The sequence below is a fragment of the Morus notabilis genome, unplaced genomic scaffold (assembly GCF_000414095.1).
Source record: "Morus notabilis unplaced genomic scaffold, ASM41409v2 Scaffold78, whole genome shotgun sequence".
Taxonomy (NCBI): Eukaryota; Viridiplantae; Streptophyta; class Magnoliopsida; order Rosales; family Moraceae; genus Morus; species Morus notabilis.
Genome location: NW_010367622.1, coordinates 673,192 through 691,805, shown reverse-complemented (window position 1 = coordinate 691,805; position 18,614 = coordinate 673,192). Strand labels below are relative to the sequence as shown.

Genomic DNA, 18,614 nt, shown 5'->3' with positions numbered 1-18,614 from the left:
GACCCCTGGGAGCCCCACCACGCGGGCTGGGGCTTTTTGACAGCGTTTTACTTTTTTGTTATTTTTTCGTGCCTTTTTTTTTTGTAAGCATGCCCGAAAAAATGTAAGGATCGTGTCTGCAAACTTTTATAATTTTTTGACATCATTTTTATTTTACTTTATTTTTAAAGAAAATCATAAAACACAGAATATTGATCAGAAAATGGTGCCGCTTGTTGCATTAGTCCCTAAAAATTATATAATAATGCAAAGTTTTTGACCCATCTCGGTCCCTGGACGCCTCACTACACGGGCCGGGTGCTTTTTGACAGCGTTTTACTTTTTTTGTCATTTTTTACGCTAGTTTTCGTAGATGTTTTGTTTTCATTTTTTGTCAAAACGATATGTCATTTTGTAGGTGACAATTTTTTGTGGTTTTATGAAAAAATGACATGTCACTCCGTGGGTCCCGTGCATCCCAGGCGTCCCAGGAGTCCCGGGTGTCCCGAGAGTTTCGGGGGTCCCAGGGGTCCCGAATGTGTCCCGGGGGTCTTCGAGGTGTCCCATAGGTCCTGGGGGTCCCGGGGGTGTCCGTGGGGTCCCGGGGATCCCGGGGGTGTCCGGGGGTCCCGAGGATCCCGGGGGTCCCAGGGGTGTCCCAGGGTTCGTGGGACTATCCCAGGGTTCCCGGGGGTCCCGGGTGTGTCCCGGCGGTCCCCGGGACTACCGGGGGTCCAGGGGTGTCTCGGGGGTGTCCCGGGTGTGTCCCGGCGGTCCCCAGAGCTGCCAGGGGTGTCTCGGGGTGTGCCGAGGTTCCCTGGGGTCCCGGGGGTTTCAGGGGTTTTCCGGGGGTGTCCCGGTGGTGGCTCAGGGGTGTCCCAGGGGTCCCGGGTTGTTCCAGGGTTCTCGAGGGTCCCTGGTATGTCCCGGCAATCCCGGGAGCTGATGGGGGTGTCTTGGTCATGCCGGGGGTGTCCCAGGTGTCCCGAGGGTCCGGGCGGTGTCCTGGGGGTGTCCCAGGGGTCCTGGTGGTCTCCCGGGGGTCCCGGGGTTCCCGAGTGTGTCCCACAGGTCCCTGGGGGCAGCTGGGTGTGTCCCGGTGGTCCCAAGGGTGTCCCGGTCGTTCCGGGGGTGTCGCGGATATCTCAAGGGTGTCCTGAGGGTCCCGGAGTCCTAGGATTTCTGGAGTTGTTCCGGGGCTCTTGGAGGTTCCGTGGGAGTCTCGAGGGTGTCCCGGGGGTCCCAGGGGTGTCCCGGGGGTGTCCCAGGGTTCCCAGGGGTCCCGGGTGTGTCCAGACGATCCCCGGGGCTGCCGGGGGTGTTCCAGGCATCCTAGGGGGTGTCCCCAGGGTCCTGGTGGTGTCCCGGGTGTGTCCGCCGGTCCCCGGGGCTGCCGGGTTTGTCCCGGTGGTTCCAGGGGTGTCGCGGATATCCCGGGGTGTCCCGAGGCTTCTGGGTCTCCTGTGAGTCCCGTGGGCGTCCCGGGGGTTTCCCGGGGATCCCGGAGGTGTCCCAGGGGTGTCCCGGGGGTCCTAAGGGTGTGCCGGGGGTCCTGGGGGTCCCGGGGGTGTCCCTGGGGTCCCAAGGGTCCCGGGGGTCCCAAACGTCCTAGGCGTCCCGGGGGTCCAGGGGGTGTCCCGGAGGTCCTGGGGGTCCCGGGGGTGTCCTGGGGATCCCGGGGGTCCCGGGCGTCCCGAGACCCCTGGAACCCCGTGCCCAAACTTGGGTTGGTGATGTGGAGGCTCGTTTAGAAATTAAAAACTGATTAAGATAGAGGTTAAGCAAAAGTCAATGTTAAAGATAGTATATATATGAGTATTTCCAATCAAACCCCACTATTTTAAGGAAATGGAGTTTTAGAAAAGAGTGAGGCAGATGTTAGAAAAACCACAATCAGAGTCAAATCAATTTCAAAAGTCAGCCTCTAGCATCCACAGGATTTTCGCATTGTGCATAGATAAATAATACAGAAATAAAATGTTCTGACATCAACCACAGTCTAGTAGAATTTAATAATACAATTTTGTAATTTATACATGCCTTTGTACACATGGAAATGAAGGAAGTAAATTACAACTTCTTCACTTCTTAAGATTGGCTCACCTCACCATAATTCACCACATATTCAGCACTACTCCTACCGTCACCTGGGATGGTTTTAAATTCATAAAACATAGACAAGTGAGTGAAATGCCCAGTAGGATAAAATTTTATAAAACTGAATAAATAAATGGAAGCTCAGGGTCTGAACATGTCATCCGGAACCAAACATCCTTTTTTCTGAAAGTAAAATAAACTTAAATTTCTGGTTTCAGGCATCAGCAAGTAATTTAATGATAAATTACTTACAACCATTGCAAGGCCAAACACCATCGTAGTGGCCCATACGGGTTTTGGGTCCTGTTCCCAAGGATACAATCTTCATATCTCGATCTCTAGGCCATCAGCGTTGTTACTATTTCTTAAAATATCTCATTTTACGAAAATATCATATAAAACTCTACTTTAGATTTCAATGATTTCAAATACATTTTTTTATCTTTAAAACGTTTTCATAGGCCAAACACATTTAAAACAGGCTATCAAGGATGTGAACAAGAACGTCCTACCTTTTGGATGTTAATTCTACGGATAACTTCTTGTAGTCCTAGCTCCACTTGTCTTTGAAGCTCCAAATCCAATCGTGCCGCTAGCTTTCTCACCAAAATAATGGTTTAGAGCTTAAACCTCACCTCTAAACAATCTAGCTTAATTATGTACAATTGTATTATACTAGCGTGCCTTGACTTAAAATCAAAGTTTATAAACAACTTCTTAATTCAAATCATGATTCTTTGAGAATTTGGAATTCAATCAAGAGAAATGGAATTGAAACAAGGATTAATATGGCTAATCCACTCACTTTGAGTTTTCAAATGAAGTCAGGTTAGTTTTCCATTGAATTTCAGGGTCAAAACTGGTTTTTTAAATATTTCTGGGTCGGACTTAGTGTACACCGGTCGACCGGTGACAGATGAGTGTAACTCCACCGGTCGGCTGTCCGATTGACCGGTGGGAAGCAGGTAACGGCCAAAAAGTGGCCGAACCGTCAATTTTGAGATAATTTCATGGGGATTCCACAAAACCATGTTCCAATCATCAAATGGGGTCCAAAGAATTAAAAACCTCCAAATTCTAACATGATTTCAACCAAAATCCATTCAAAATCAAGTTAAAACTAAAACCTCACAAACTAAACAAAAATCAAGTTACACTAAAGTAAGATTCGAGATTTAAGAGTGAGTTTTCAAAGAATTTAGCTTGATCTTTGTTTTGATGTTGAAAACTTCTTAAAAATTTTCTTTGATTTAAATTTGGTTCAAAAGCTTCTCTTGAGAGAGTGAAGCTTTGAAAGAAAGAGAGAAACGGAGAGTGTGGTAGCGAGAGAGAGAAGGAGGCGATTGAGAGAGAGCTAAGGGTGTCTAAGAGAGAGAGAAAAAGAAAGAAAATGAGGGAATGAAAAAGAAAAGAAAATATCAGAAAAGAAAAAGATAATATTAAAATATAGTTAAAGAAAAAAATGGAAGTATGTATTCCGCGTACTTTCAAGATGGAATTGTAAATACTACAAATTATTAAAATGTCTTTATTAATTAAGAAAATTAAATTAGACATATTAATTATTCACAATTAATATAATTAAATTAAAATTCTTCAAGTCGTTACGTGTTCTTTCCTAGTTCCTTCAAATTTTACATTAATGGCGAACACGTTTGGTTGGAGGATTTATTTTCTGATTCGAATCATGGTTCATGATTCGTTACAGTATTTTCTCTCATAAAAAATATATATAAATTAAAAATAATTCTAATCTGATAATTTTAATCTATAAACTAAACGGACTAGTAATATCAGGAGATTTGGGTGAGATGGGATTTAGGAAAGTTGTGAGTTCCATACGTATTGCATTAAAAAAAAAAAAATAGATATTTCTCTATTGATGGATTTCAAACAAAAAAAAATAAAATAAAAGTGGAGCCCACAGGCAAGCACAACTCCTAAATAGGACACAACAGTTGTCTACAGTCCTACTCATACAAATCAATTGGCGCACTGCGCGCCACGTGTAGCTTAGGATAAGCGACAGCCTCTCTTGGCTCTTCTCGCATAATAAACGAATAAATAAAATTTTAATAAATACAAAATCTGCATTCTCCAAAAAAAGAAAAAGAAAACAATAATAATCATTAATAATAAATTCCCAAATTCCATCCATCGGCCATAGCCCAGAGGTTTCGTCGAATCTCTCTCCTTCTCTTGGTCAGCAAAGATCGGTTGGATCCTCTCGGTCTTCCGTTTGAACTCTCGACGGTACGATCATATGATTTAGTTGAAATTTTTTCTGCCAATTTTCAAAATAAAAAACAAATGAGATTTGAATTATGATTCTTTAATTTGGCGTCCGTTTTTCAAAGCGAAATTTCGCTTTGATTGTACTATAAGATCGTGATCTTTTAGCATTCTTTGATTGTATTTTGTTCTTTTTTTTTTATTTCAATGTTTGGGTTTGTACCATTTCTTTTATGTTTTTCCCGTTGGTTAATCTTGGGAATGGTAATAATTTGCAGTGTTTCTTGTTTCGGATTTTTGTTTTGGGAGATGGAATATCTTATTCTCAATTGAACTCGATCCAAAATTATTGTTATTGGCATTGCCCTACAATCTCCCGGGAATCAAGCAAAATGGGACTTTGTTTCTGTCTTGAATTTTTGATGTGTTTACTTGGGGCCAAATTAGATCTGTGGAATTATCTGAGGTTTCTGTTTCTTAAACGAGGTTTTTTGCTTTGAACATTTAGGATTCTTTTTAAACAGAAAGCGCTTCTTTCTTTGATTGGAATACCTTTTCAAAGGGGACTATTGTATATGGAAATGGTTTCTTTTTTTCTTTTTTTTTTTTTGCCCCCTGAGATGGAGGCTGTTTCTGGAAATAAAAATTCCTTTTTTTTTCCCCACAAGTTTATTAGGTTACTAACAATTTAAATCTAGTGTTCATTCACAAAAAAAAAAAGAATAAATAAATAAATCTAGTGCTTAAGAGCATTTGAAATATTACATTTTAGAAATGGAGATCATTGTTATCTTTTGGTACTATGAGACTTTTGGTTGGATTTTTTGCAATTTGATTATTTAAATTTTATGTAAATTCATTTAAATATGAGCTCTCTTTTTTTTTTTTTTTTTTTTCTCCTTTGTGCAGTCAAAACTTAAGATCCGATGAGCTCCCAGGGACTATAGTAGGCTTTTGTATTTTAAGATTTTGCAAGAGTGAGGAAGAGAGGATGAGTAGCCGAAACACCCATTGGTGCTACAGTTGCAGGCGGCCAGTCCGACTGCGAGGGCGAGATGCAGTATGCCCCAGCTGTAATTTGGGATTTGTTCAGGAACTTAACGACATGGTGCAGGTGAGTCCACTTGATTATATTCATATGGGCAGTGATGAAGATCGTGGGCGACAGTTTCGGCTTTTGGATTCTATCTCAGCCTTAATGAGGCAACGGATGGTTGACAGAAGCAATGGCCTTGACATCAGGGGGAGATCAGATGCACTTCCTGAACACCCAGGCATTGGTCCTTTGTTAATCTTTGGTGGACAGATTCCTCTTAGGTTGTCTGGAAATGGTGGATTTGAAGCCCTTTTTAATGGAACTCCTGGGATCGGTCTAACACGCAATAATGTTGGTGATTATTTTATTGGTCCTGGGCTTGAAGAACTGTTTGAGCAGCTTTCAACTAATGACCGGCGTGGCCCTCCCCCAGCATCAAGATCATCTATGGATGCAATGCCTACTATTAAGATATCCAATAGGCATCTTCGTTCTGATTCACATTGTCCTGTTTGCAAAGACAAATTCGAGCTGGGATCTGAAGCAAGACAAATGCCATGTAACCATATATATCATTCAGATTGTATTATACCCTGGTTGAGCCAGCACAACTCTTGCCCTGTCTGCCGCCAAGAACTGCCAGCACAGGGACTTAGTAGTGCTCGTAGGTCGACTAATCGAAGTAGGAGCAGCAGCAGCAGCAGCAGCAGTAGTTTTGGTAGCAACGCCAATGGAAGGGAAAATACTCGAGAGAGTCATGGAAGGCGGCATCCATTGTCGTATTTGTGGCCATTTCGCTCGTCTAGTTCGAGCTCCAACCACAATGGGACAGCTGGAACTAGCTCCCCAACTGTGCATGAAAATAACAACCACCATCACCACCATCCGATGGGGTATACCGGGTGGCCATTTGATGAAGGCTAGTTCTTGCGTGCCTTTCGATTTCTCGACCATTATGAAAAGCAATGAAATTGTTTGTAGTGAAAATGGTTTGACATTCTGGAGACTGCTTTTTTGTTGTTACAAGCCTGAAGGTGAAAGAATTGAATGTGTTGCCTTTTTCATGTGAATGTCCCATTTGGTTGAACGTATTTTCTCAATTTCTCATGCTTTCCCTTGGTGGTTTTGATTTTTTCTTTGAAGTGTATTATGTATACATCTGTGTTTTTCCTTTTTGTCATCCCTGTTTCTGCTACCCATTTGACAGATTTGATCAAAACGACTTCTGCTAACTATTCGGACTATTAAATTCTGACGTTAGATACTTTTGAATCTAATAAAATTGTTTTTGATGTATCAAGATTTATACCAATCAAACCCATTTCAGTGATAAAATGTGACCAATTAACCAATCAACAAAACTACTTGTTACAACTAACGTCTAACGTCCGAAACGTGGAATGTTAGAAGCAAAGGTGGGCTCGCTGTGAGTTGAGTTAGCTTTTCGCTTAGCGTGAGAAGTACAAGCTCCAAGCTACAATTGTATTACAAGTCTTGCATTTGATTGGCTGATTCTCACACACGGATTGCAAATAAGGAATAGCTCCCACAAGGCAGTTATTTGCCTTAAATATTCACGTGCAAAGCATGATATTTGTTTATTGTTTTCTTTTCACTTATTTATTTTATTTTATTGTTTTTTTTTTTTTTTTACACTCCAAAAAATTTTTTTTTTTTGGGTCCACCCCCTGCCATTCGTATAATCCCCCCGCCATAGAGAGAGAGGTGAAAAATATAATGAGAGTGGTCCCTAATTATTTTCAATGGCACGAATAATAAGATGTAAAAAACAATGACAACGTAATTTGAACTCTGCAACTGCCGGCCATTTTTATCATAGACCATACCCACCACCGTAGATTTTATTTTACGTGTTTTTTCTTTTTAAAGCAAAGACATAAATATGATAAATCACAGACCAGGAAGGGTACTCACAAATATCTAACGAAGGGTATATATATATATATATATATACATATATATATATATATATATTGTGCAAACCCAAAAATTGTTTAAATTAACTGCAACAGCTATCATCTTCACAACCACCTTGCCTCGCTGCATTTTCTCCGGTTCTAACTCAATTCTTTCTTCTCTTCAGAGAAGCCTGAGGAAGAAAAAGTCCTTGGATTTTAACCCAATGCTTTTTATTAATAAATAATAATAGTATTATTATTGTTGCTGCTGTTGTTGTAAAAAAACTAGAAAATTAAAAAATTAAAAAAAAAATGAAGTGCAAGTGACTTCCTCCAGATTTCATCTAATTCGTGATGCTTGGGGTATTTACGCAAAGGCAGTACTTACGCAAGAAATCAAGACTCTTAAGTAGGAAGACATATGAAGGGAAAAGGAAGAGGAACAAACCAGCAACAATCAGTTATCTGAAATCTGAACAAGTTCTTTTTTTCTCGTTAATTTGATACGTTATATAATAGCGTAAATACGTACAGGGCAGAAAAGTTGACACAAAAACTTCGAGGAAAGCTAAGGCATTACATGGGGCCTCGAAAACAGGAAGCACCTTCTGCGCCTTCACGACAACCATGCAGTTGGAAAGCCAATGGAAATTTGTTAGCTTCACCAACCATCACCACCCATTGCCACTTTCCGGCTGAGTTGAACTTCTTTTGGAGTCAGAACCCCAGCCAGAGTTCCCAGTGGCAGCACGAGCATCCCTTCCACCTGAGGAGCTCCATCGCCCAGCATCACCAGTTCCACGACTCCAGCCATCACCGTCATTGGCACCGGCCCCACTACTCCAACTCTTGCCGCCGCCGTCGCCACCGCTCCACCCACTGCCACCGCCTCCACCACCACTACTCCAGGTGCTGCCTCCACCACCCCCTGAATTATTGCCCCAACCATCATCCCCATCCTTGTTACCTGAATCCAATCTGGGAGCATCATAACCAGAATCTTGTCTCTCGTTATTGCCTCTGCTGTTGTATGAGCCTCGACCTCGGCCACGCCCACCACCATATGGTCTAGGCGCCCCACTTGGGTGTCCACCTCGACCGCCACCCCCATTTCTGAAATCATTGCGGCCTACAAAAGTGGGGGAAAAAATAAGAATGTCATGAGGCCTACACACAAGTGTCCTGTTATATTTCGGGGGCCTAACATGATAACATCTTAACTTTATCTTAATGACAATAAATGAAGTGGAATATGCAGCAAATAAATCTTCACCAACAACAGACCAAATCAAAGGGAAAACCATGTCAATAAGAGTTGAAACCGATTGATCTAGAAGAACAAGATGTCAGGAAATCTACAAAATCATAGACATGGACATCAAAGGCACAGCAGAATAGCTTCTTACGCATGTAATTCTATCGATAATTAACATATTGCACCAGAAAAAAAATGAAAAGAGCAGGCTAATTCTAAGTGGAAGGGCAGTAAAAACCAGATTCATGCAACCGACTAAAGTAGATCAAAATCCAGACGTAACATGTGTTTGGTTGACTTCACCTGTTCTTGAACCAGGTGTAGAAGAGCGTTCCCTGTCAAAAGACTGACCTCTCCAGCTACCATCATTTGTTGAACCACCCCAGCCACTGCCGACAGAGGCACCTGAGGAGCCCCCAGCTGCAGGGCTTCGCATCGGGACCATAGCAGCAACTGATCTGATTGATGGTGCTGAATCATGTTGGGGGTCATCAATATGCCTCTGAAAATATGCTACAAGTCGATCTATGTCCTCGAACATTCTTTTCCTGAACTTGAACCCTTTTGGATATACACCAATATACTCATGGTGCGGATTTGTACTGCGTATGTAAGTCAAAATGAAAGTACCGGGATGCTCATGAGATATGCCAAAGCAATAAACTATCCTCATAGGATATTCTGCTTTCTCAATTCTCAAGAGTTCATCAACTTCTGCTTTCGTGCCCCTCCTGAACTTACGGTAATTTAGCATTGTCTTCAAATGAGCCACCAAAGGATCAACATATCTATCAATTACCTAATATAAAGTCAAGAACAAAGAACACATCAACCTTTCAAATAAATTTTCCTTTAGAGTACAATCGAGAAAAACAAATAACAATAGCACCTAAGTCGATGTTTAAAGTACAACATGGAAAAAATAAAAACTTTAACCACAATTTTAAATAAATAACTGTGAGGCTGCTGCTCTAGGAGTTAAGACTTGGGCTTCTGTATCAGGCTAGAACACTGAAAGGAAGTACTGGTAACCCAAAAACAAAATATCACGTACGAAACTAAATCGATTTAGGAACTCATAATTGCATATTTCCAGCTCACAAGAAATTTTTCAAAATCAATAAGCAAAAGGAAACTTTACTTAAGAACTCCTAGCTAGTTTATGATAGACTTGATGCTTGATCTCACAGGAAAAAAAAAAAAAGAGAATACTAAAGAACACAGTACACTAGCAGAATTTCAAGGATCTGCTAACCTCCCCTGCTTGGATTAATTTTCCAAGACTTCTCCCAAAACAACCCTGTGATCTCCAATGCCCCCTCTCTTCTTCCTCTCTTTTTATCCTCCTCCCACCCTCTGTAACTAACCTCAAAATACTAACTAACACCGACCCTCTAACAGACTAAGCCACTAACAACTTCTAACGGACTAACAACTATTTTCTGTAAAACAGAATACAAAAACCAATTACACTTTCTTATTCTTCCTGATAAAGACCTGCCTAATTAAAGGCTTATCAGTTTACAGTTTCAACCTTCAACATAATAGAACAAGGGGAGGAATACTAACCTCATCAAGATCTTCAAAAGTGTCCTCCCCAATTTTCAACGTCTTTCCTATGCGGAGTAAGCTGGTGATGTCCTTGTGTTCCTTTCCACCTTCGACAATGTCTTTGTGAGCATAAACTCCCTCGTAAACTTTGAGCGTTAATGTTAAAAATGAGGGTCCGCGTGAACTAGGACGGATAACACTTTCACCAGGATCCTTATCAGACAAGAACTGATAAACATAAGAGATGACGTGCAACATTATCAGTTTTGACAGTATTAAAGAAAAGGAAAAAAGAACAAAAAAAAAAAAAAAAACAAACAAACATACATATTGACATTTGAGTTTACCCAAGTAATTGTATGCTATGACTTAATTACACTTCAGCACAAACTTTCGACAACTGTATAATAGATTTGAAGTCTTAAATAAATTTTTTAAATCCAAATGTATTACAGAATGTTGAGCATCTAAACATCATCAAATAAAGCATAAAAGATAACCCTAATTCATGTATAAATAAATAACCCCATTATTGAAAAAGTCCTGTAAACTCAACACAGCAACCTAAGGCAAAATTGAAGTCTTAACGCTGAATCTACATGCACAAGTAGTTAACCGCACACACAGTGCATGTGCATATTGTCAAAAAAAAGAGGGGAAAAAAAAAATACATCAGTCATCAGTACGTGAACGAAAGATGGGAGAATAAAAATATCAAAAATGAAACGAAAAATTTGTTTCTTCTGAAACTCAAGTAAGTTTATGACAAGATAACATAATATTCATAATTCAATTCTGACCTAATTCATATACTCACATAGAAATTTAAACTACACAGCAAGCTTTTGTATCATTATTGAAAGCACACCTGCATTGCTTGATCTGCCGTTATATTCTGAAAACGAGGATGAAAAATCGGTCTTGCCTTGAAAAGTTTCTTAGCCAGTTCCTTTTCTTTGCGAGCTTTTTCTTGCTCACTTTGCAGGGTGCTTCGATCTTCCTGATAATAGGGGTCGAGGTCTCTAACGTTCTGATATCGATTGTTTCTCATTTCAGTCTCTCGACAGACTAGGAATACCTGATACCTATTCTTTTGGATGGATTTTATCTTGCAAGTGAGAATGTCACCTTCATGTAGCCTGTCAGATAACTCGGAGATATCCTTCCAGTCATCTGTGTAATCTTCTTTCATAAGCATCCCAGTCAATCCAGAATCCAAAACACAGATGGCCTTTTGAGCTTGCGCTCTACGGACCGTGGCTTGCACAATTCTCCCCTCAGCAATGGTATCTTCAGTTTCACCTGATATCATATAGAATTCTTCATCCTGACTTGGCTCTTCATATTGTTTACGCCAATCCTGAAAGCCTTGCATTAGTTCCCTCTTTATATCATAAAATGTTTCTATTTTATTCTCACGGTTCTTGCTTTTCGCATATTCCTCCACTGCTAAAGTTTTCAAAACACTAGGGCGGTCTCTAACATGCTCTATTGCCATCTCCAGTGCATCCTCGTCATCATTTGCGCCATCTTCATCATAAACATCTTTAGCCAACTCTTGTGCAAGAGCATAAGATTCTGGATGAATTCTGGTATCATCCAACAAATCAATGAATTGACTGCTGCTAGCAGCCAACCCACTCCGCCGAACACGCAAAAAACCAACTGCATTGACAAAAACCTTTTTACCGAGTCCATGAGCTGTCACAAAATCCTTTCTAGTGAATATTGCTCCAGCTCTTACCAAGGATCTCTGAAGAGATGCCGCTTTCCTAGGTCCAAGCCCAGAAACAAATTGCAGTGGTGCAAATAACCACTCATGGCTAATAGCTAAATTTATGTCAAGGCCCACCTGGTTTGTAACATCGACCATCACCCGTTCAACTATCCGATACTTCTCATCAGGGGTGAGAAAATTTTCTAGAGGATTGAGTTTCCAAGATAATATCTCTCTTCCTGGTCCGCATAGAGTGGCAACCATTGCCAATGGATTTTGAAGAAAACGCCCAAGGGCCACAGCCCGCTTAACAATGCCTAACGAAATCATGAAAAACAGGATCAATGAAAAGAAATATCCAACTCGATAGATTTATATTGGTTACAAAATACATACCTGACTGCCCAGGTAGTTGATCAGATGAAAAACGAGAATTTTCATACAAACGAGGCAAAGATTCATCTCCATACACAACGCTGAGGCCATCCATGTCATGCCCAACATCCCTAGGATTTTCTTCAACCATCTTAAAAATAATCTGGTAAAGGAAAGTGAAAACTTATAAGGATAATATTTCAATTCAACAAATCACCAAGAAATACAAATTATTAAAGTTATTATAAATCAAATATGAAAAAATATGGTATATAGTATGACATGAAATCAAAACTATAAGCAATTAAAAGTTCATGCAGTAAGCCACTTCTTTGTCCTTGGAATCAAGCTATTTTTTACACCAAAGGTCTTTCATGGATGTATGAATCTTTAAGATAAAAAGAAAAAAAGAAGGGGAAAAAAAAAAAGAAGAAAAACTTTAACTATCCAAAAGCTTAACTTTTTTTAGCAGAACACAAAGTAAACAGACAGTGAATGAGCCAGTCCAGCCTATACAGACAACTGGCTAATTGCCTGCAAAATTTGAAGTTGATTTTTTCCCCATACATGAGCACATCCACTTTACATATCAAAGGTTTGTTGGGCTCTGTGTGTTTTGTGTGTGCGTTTATATCATATACATGAAATATCCAACCGTGACCAGGCTAAAATTTTGAATTATCTAAAAGAGTATATTAGGATCAGAACTGTAGAACGTATAAGCAAACATATAAAACATGATAAACTTAGGAAAGACCTCGATTCGATCAATTACCAACTCCTTAGATACCCCTGAAAATGTTCAGTCACAAAATATAATGATACAAGATTCAAATATATGGCAAGGATGGCAGCTTTTTACACCACTCTAGAATTACTGAAATTTCAGGGCTTAATTTTCGTTAAGAATTTGTCATGGTATAATTGCACATGCTATGGTTGTACCTTAAATGATATTTTAGAATATTGTTACGTATGAGCACAATTATATGTGACAAAAAAAAAGGTCATTTATCATCATATCAGATGACAGCTAGAAGCTCACCTCATAAATATCATCCTTCAAGCGGGTACATGACAAATTAACAGCTCCTAGGACAACAACATGTGGTTGGTGGTCTGTCATGAACTTCAAAACCCTTTCTTGATCATTTTTCTTACGTTGCTGGTCATTAACATTTTGAGACCGTAATGTGAGGGACCCAGCGTAGAGAACATCTAACACCTCCCCAGATGAATCTAGCATAACAAAAGTAGTAGCTGGCTTTCCTGGACCCCAACAGCAAGCCATGACCCTAGGTGCAGCTTCATCATCTGAGTTAACGTCATTCTCCTTTCTTTGGTATGGTCCCACGGAAACTTTATTCCACAAGACCTTTCCATATTCCATTACTAACCAGTTTTTGGCTCTACTAGTTAATATGGATCTTGCTTCTTTCTCCATTGAAGGAAGAAGAAAATTGAAAAGAGCATCCTGCAATATCAACTTCCGTTGCTCATTCCACAGTTGAGCAGATTTACTAACACCATCACTAAGATAGTACTCATTGAAGTCACTTGTCAACTTATTCAACTTTTCTTCTGGCAGCTTAATAGTAACTTGAAGAAGTTTTTCCTCTTCAGCTTTCTGGATAAGAAGCCACTGCGCATCTTCAAATCTAGTCAGTGGCTTTTCACGCAACCACTTCACCGCAGCAAACTGGTGAAAAGAATCTATTGCAACTTTCCCATCAGGTGTTGGACTAGTTGATATCACAACATTATCCATATAGTTGCTTCTAACATATTTCCTGACACATGGCTCACAACTAATTTCAAGAGCCGCCTGGAACAAGAAGAAAAAACTGTTAGAACATGCAGCCTTACAATATAATCAAGCTTCAAAAGGGACAACTTTCATACCATGAACAACAAAGTTAATAGGAACATACCATGTGCCTGGCCCCTTTGAGAACCGATTGAGGTGAATTGAACATTGCACATGTATAGCTAGAAGCCATCTCTTCTGGTGTCTCCTTAGCATCCTCCAATTCATCCATCCTCTACAACGGAATGAAACAAAATTCAAAAACTACTTATTTAAGTTCAACAGAATACCACCAAATGCAAAACAAGAAAACCAACCATCTTTTCCAGTGACAACTGCAATCCAAATTGCTCAGAGTTATAACCAAACTTGCTGGCAACATCATACAAGCCAGCCTTGCTGCAGGTAGTATAATGTGATTTCCTAGTGGGCCGCTTGTATTGCCCTTCATCAACACCAGCCTCACCAGGAGGGAAATGCAAGTTAAACTTGGAGTCAACATCATCAACTTCTCTTTCTGTTTCTGCAGCTTTAAGTGACTTCATAATTGACTCAAAAGTTTGCTGATTTAATGCAAGTCTTGACTCATCATAAATACGCCGAGATTCTTCTTCGAATCGCTTATTGTAATACATCTGGAGTGCATTCTTCCGTTTTTGAAGGAGCAGCCACTTTCTATCCAAGTCCTGAATGGCCCATAGTACCTATAACGAAGCAAACATGCAGTCAATGACTAATTTCACCATTTCTTATTAACAATAATTCATTACTAGTTTCAACAGTTGCTTGATCCATGTTAAATGCATTCACCTTGTGCCACTTCAGAGTCGGTGTTCTCTCAGATTTATCCTTATTGTCATCTTCAGGGTCCTTCAATAAACTCAAACACTCCTCTTTCCGGTACATGGCAATAAAAGGTATCTGAAAAACGGAAACAAAGTTATAAACATCCATAAGATCAAACGTAGGTAAATCAACATTGATCAGATACTGACATCTAACTTCTGCACATGATGAAGATCCAAAAATCTGATGATGTCATCCCTGTTAACAGACAAATCCTGTCCTTCCTTGTTATTTCCTAAACCTCTTCCAAACAAAGGTATTGAACCAGAAGCAAGTTGATTATATATCCAATTACTCTCATCCTCGATGCTGATTTCATCCAACGGAGGAGGCCCGGTGCTTTCCTCAGATATCTAGAAACAAGAAAATAAGAATCAAGAAATACAGATCATGCTCATACAGACACAGGAAATAAATACAAGACTAAATGATAACCTGCATTCTTTCGGGAATATCAAGTTCCCGAATCTGGTCGTCTTTCTCTGTCATATACTTTTCAGATAGAACAATGGGTTCAAACTCATCTTCGAGTCTCCTTTCCCTCCATTCACTAGAATCTATTTCTTGCTTCCTAAGGTGTATAAGTTCGTCAGCGTCACCAAATATTTCATGAGCTTCCTGCAAAGCAAACGAAGAAACTCCAGGTGCCTGCCTAGATTTCTTCCTCTTCAGCTTCCTCTGCCTGGACAAGAAACTTATGAATTATTTTTTTTTAAAATGAGTCTATGAATTCAATTGATACGTAACTTGCTCACCCAAAATATTAGGAAACACCACTAAAGACCGTTAAAAAAACAAAACAAAAAAAAGAAGAAAAGAAAAGAAAAGAAGAGAGGAGAGAGAGAAATCAGACGCTCAAAAAGTACCTCACAGCAGATTCATCGTATTCTTCATCCACAATAAAGTCTGCCATTTCATCCTCTTCACCAATTTCTCCATCATCTTCCTCTTCTACCTGTTCTTCCTCTTCAGCAATGTCCTCAAGCAGAGCTATATAGTTAATGGGAAAAAAATGAATATTTTTAAGGTGATACTCTAGCAAAATATTCTAAATACAATCTAAATGGTTATAATTATCGTATAGACAAATGCAAAATGTATACCTTCATGATCATCGCCAAATAAACTGCGCTTAAGCTTTTCCTCTGCAGTTCGTCCACTTTTACCACTTCGACTAAACTCCTCCTCATCAGAAAAACCAGAAGACTCCTCTGCATTCTGCCTCTGAGCTTTCTTCAGCCGTTTAAACTTTTTATCCTGCAACAAAGTCAGTAGTGAACAAAAATGCAATCGAACAAAAAGTAATGAGATTTCAATTTAGCTATTCTATGAAATTATAAATGTCACAACCTTCCTGCGAGGAATGACATTGTTGTATTCAAGGAGCTCATAGTCATCTTCATCAAGGACATATTCCTCCCTAAACAAATTGCAAAAGAAAATTCTTAGGAACAAGAAAAGAAAACCATTCGTTTGATAGACAAAACATAGAGCCATACACAGATATAGATGAACTCGGTTCCAAATCTATTATGCTTCAAAACTTTTTTCCCTCTCAAAATGGAAACAAAAAGAAGTCTTGGGGCATTTAATTGAACTACACCAGTCGCAGGATAGACGAATATTTCAATTTCAGCACTCCAAACCCAATCTAATTAGAGCCCCCAAAAAGAAAGGATCCAACTCTTCTCCTTCTTGTACACTTTTCCAGCAAGAACACATAATTTTACAATAACATCGCAAGTATCGAACACTTACTTTTTCTTTCTTTTTTTCTTCTTCTGTCGCTCCTCATCACTGTCAACCCTCTCTTCCTCTTCATCCGGCTCCTCTTCATCAACATCATCCACTATAAAACCATCCTTCTCATATTCATCCTGCCCTTCTTCTGTCAGAAGTGAATTGAAAACAATCAAGAAGAAACTCGAGACGAATATTTCATGAAGCTAGGCTCTTGAGAATGCATGATTTCCATGTGACAGATAAAACAAGTCAGGGATCCACCTGCCCCCCGCGAAACAGCCTCACAGAGAATTAGGCATTACAAAATGCAGCTAAGGAGGAAACAGACCTTACAATAAATCATGAAAAAGTAATAAATATAGTAGAAAGTTTCAAGTGAGTTATTACTGGTAGTGAACTGCGATAATACCCTCTCAAAAAGATTCCCAATCCCTCGGCCTTTTTTTTTTTGCTAGACCCATTTTATCAGGCATTTAACTACAGAAGATTGATGTAAACGAAATAGGAAAATAACCATAATAAACCATCATCAACCCCATAAGATTTCAAATCAGACTGTATTATAATCTCTATGTTAAACAATCTTTCCAAACAGTAACTACAAACAACATACACGACATTTACAGTTTAAAGGAAGAAAGGACCGTAATTTATAATAATAAAAAAATCTAGGAACCTAGATGGATTTCATGTACTCAAAGTTAAATAGGCACCAAGTTACTACCCCTATTATCTCTCCAATTAATGCATTACCCAAAAACATGCAATCGAATGTAACAACGTTAAGTATCATCCTTGTGCATAAGGGATGAAAAAACCCTAGCATTTCCAATCGAACCCTCAAAACCCACCCAAACACAAAATCAAGCCCCCAAAACTCCATGAGAACAAGACAAAAAAGGAAGAAAAAATGGATGAGAAAAAAAAGAATCCCGTACCGTCTTCCTCATCTCCCTCGTCGTCATCAACGTCTCGGTCGTCTCCCGCGTCGCCATCAACGGGTTCCCTCTCTTCGTCCTCGAGCTCGACCTCATCTGCGCAAATTGAATAAAAAAATCACCGAAGAAGACGAGACGAAAGCTAGGGCTATGGTTAGGGCTAATTCGGAAGAAAACGAGAGAGATTTTCGGGTTTTTCCGAGAAAAGAGTGACTGACCTTCTTCGTCTGAGACGACGGCTTTGCCCATGGCGTGAGGGAAGGGATTAGGGCAAAAGGGAAACGCAGAGTGAGGATTTGGGGGAGAGATGAGGAGAGAGCAACACGAGAGAAATGCTTTTTGTCTTTCTCTTTGAGATTTTCTGAGTGAGAAAGAACGTGGAGAGAACAATATGAAATTGAAATGCCTCTACGACGTTGAGAAAGAAGAGAGACAGAGAGAGAGAAAGAGAGAAAGAGAGAGAGAGGCGGTTCGAGTCGCAGGCTCTTAGGCGTAAATGTTTTCTTTTTCTTTTTTTTCTTTTTTTTTCTAACTTTGTGATCAAGTGTGGAAAAATCCTGTTCATAGTTTTTCTTTTTGTTTTCTAATTTTTGATCGTGTGGAAAAATCACTGCCCATAGTCATAGGATAGAATAGTGTATTCATCTGTACAGATTAAATCATGACGTGAGTTATATATTAAAAAAATATATATTATAATAAAAAAATTAAATTTAAATTTATGTAAAAAAAAATATTGTAATAATATAATTTGTGCTATGATTTAAGTTGTATAAATAAATACACTTAAAAAATAAAGAAAAATATATAATATAAGGACAATATTTTCACCTATCAGCAGAATTCATCATTAGAGTTATAGATGTAAATCAAAGGGTAGATAGAGATGCGGGAACAACAAATTATACTTAGACCTCCTACATATAATTAAACACAATTACATAATTCATTTTAAAAACAAAATTTGATTAAAAATATAGGGCCTGTTTGGTAATGTTTTCAAAATAATTTTATTTTCAGTACAAAAGTAAAAATGAAATTATTTTAAAAATTATTTTGAGACAGTTTTTAAAATTGCGTTTAGTTAGTCTTATAAGAGATTGTTTTGAATATAGTAAA

General features: G+C 39.3%; 2 protein-coding genes across 3 annotated transcripts; one reads left to right on the top strand and one right to left on the bottom strand.

Annotated features, from left to right (window-relative positions):
* The first annotated feature begins 4,256 nt into the window (after nucleotides 1–4,256).
* Nucleotides 4,257–6,414, top strand: LOC21410508 (probable E3 ubiquitin-protein ligase RHC1A). Its single transcript, XM_010112948.2, has 2 exons — nucleotides 4,257–4,329; nucleotides 5,218–6,414. The coding sequence occupies exon 2, from the start codon at nucleotides 5,300–5,302 to the stop codon at nucleotides 6,266–6,268; it is 969 nt and encodes a 322-aa protein (XP_010111250.1). The 5' UTR covers nucleotides 4,257–4,329; nucleotides 5,218–5,299; the 3' UTR covers nucleotides 6,269–6,414.
* A 1,120-nt stretch (nucleotides 6,415–7,534) lies between these two features.
* Nucleotides 7,535–18,016, bottom strand: LOC21410507 (transcription elongation factor SPT6 homolog). Of its 2 annotated transcripts, none has more exons than XM_010112947.2 (17): nucleotides 17,714–18,016; nucleotides 17,496–17,591; nucleotides 16,573–16,702; nucleotides 16,165–16,234; nucleotides 15,918–16,071; nucleotides 15,681–15,804; nucleotides 15,250–15,496; nucleotides 14,964–15,167; nucleotides 14,779–14,889; nucleotides 14,286–14,672; nucleotides 14,093–14,203; nucleotides 13,207–13,986; nucleotides 12,183–12,324; nucleotides 10,938–12,103; nucleotides 10,088–10,297; nucleotides 8,822–9,317; nucleotides 7,535–8,392 (listed from the first exon to the last, which is right to left on the bottom strand). In XM_010112947.2, exons 1-17 carry the CDS (start codon nucleotides 17,742–17,744, stop codon nucleotides 7,935–7,937), a joined length of 4,917 nt encoding a protein of 1,638 aa, XP_010111249.1. In that variant the 5' UTR covers nucleotides 17,745–18,016; the 3' UTR covers nucleotides 7,535–7,934. The 2 variants fall into 2 exon arrangements, with proteins under 2 accessions (XP_010111249.1, XP_024031214.1); XM_024175446.1 differs by having other exon boundaries at nucleotides 16,573–16,699.
* Between the last annotated feature and the right edge of the window lie 598 nt (nucleotides 18,017–18,614).

Coding starts and splice junctions, on each gene's coding strand:
- LOC21410507 (XM_010112947.2), bottom strand. CDS start 17,744: ATGGGCAAAGCCGTCGTCTCAGACGAAGAAG. Junction 15,168..15,249: donor ATATTCCCGAAAGAATGCAG/GTTATCATTTAG, acceptor TCTTGTTTCTAG/ATATCTGAGGAAAGCACCGG. Junction 9,318..10,087: donor CTTTTGAAGATCTTGATGAG/GTTAGTATTCCT, acceptor ACTTTATATTAG/GTAATTGATAGATATGTTGA.
- LOC21410508 (XM_010112948.2), top strand. CDS start 5,300: ATGAGTAGCCGAAACACCCATTGGTGCTACAGTTGCAGGCGGCCAGTC.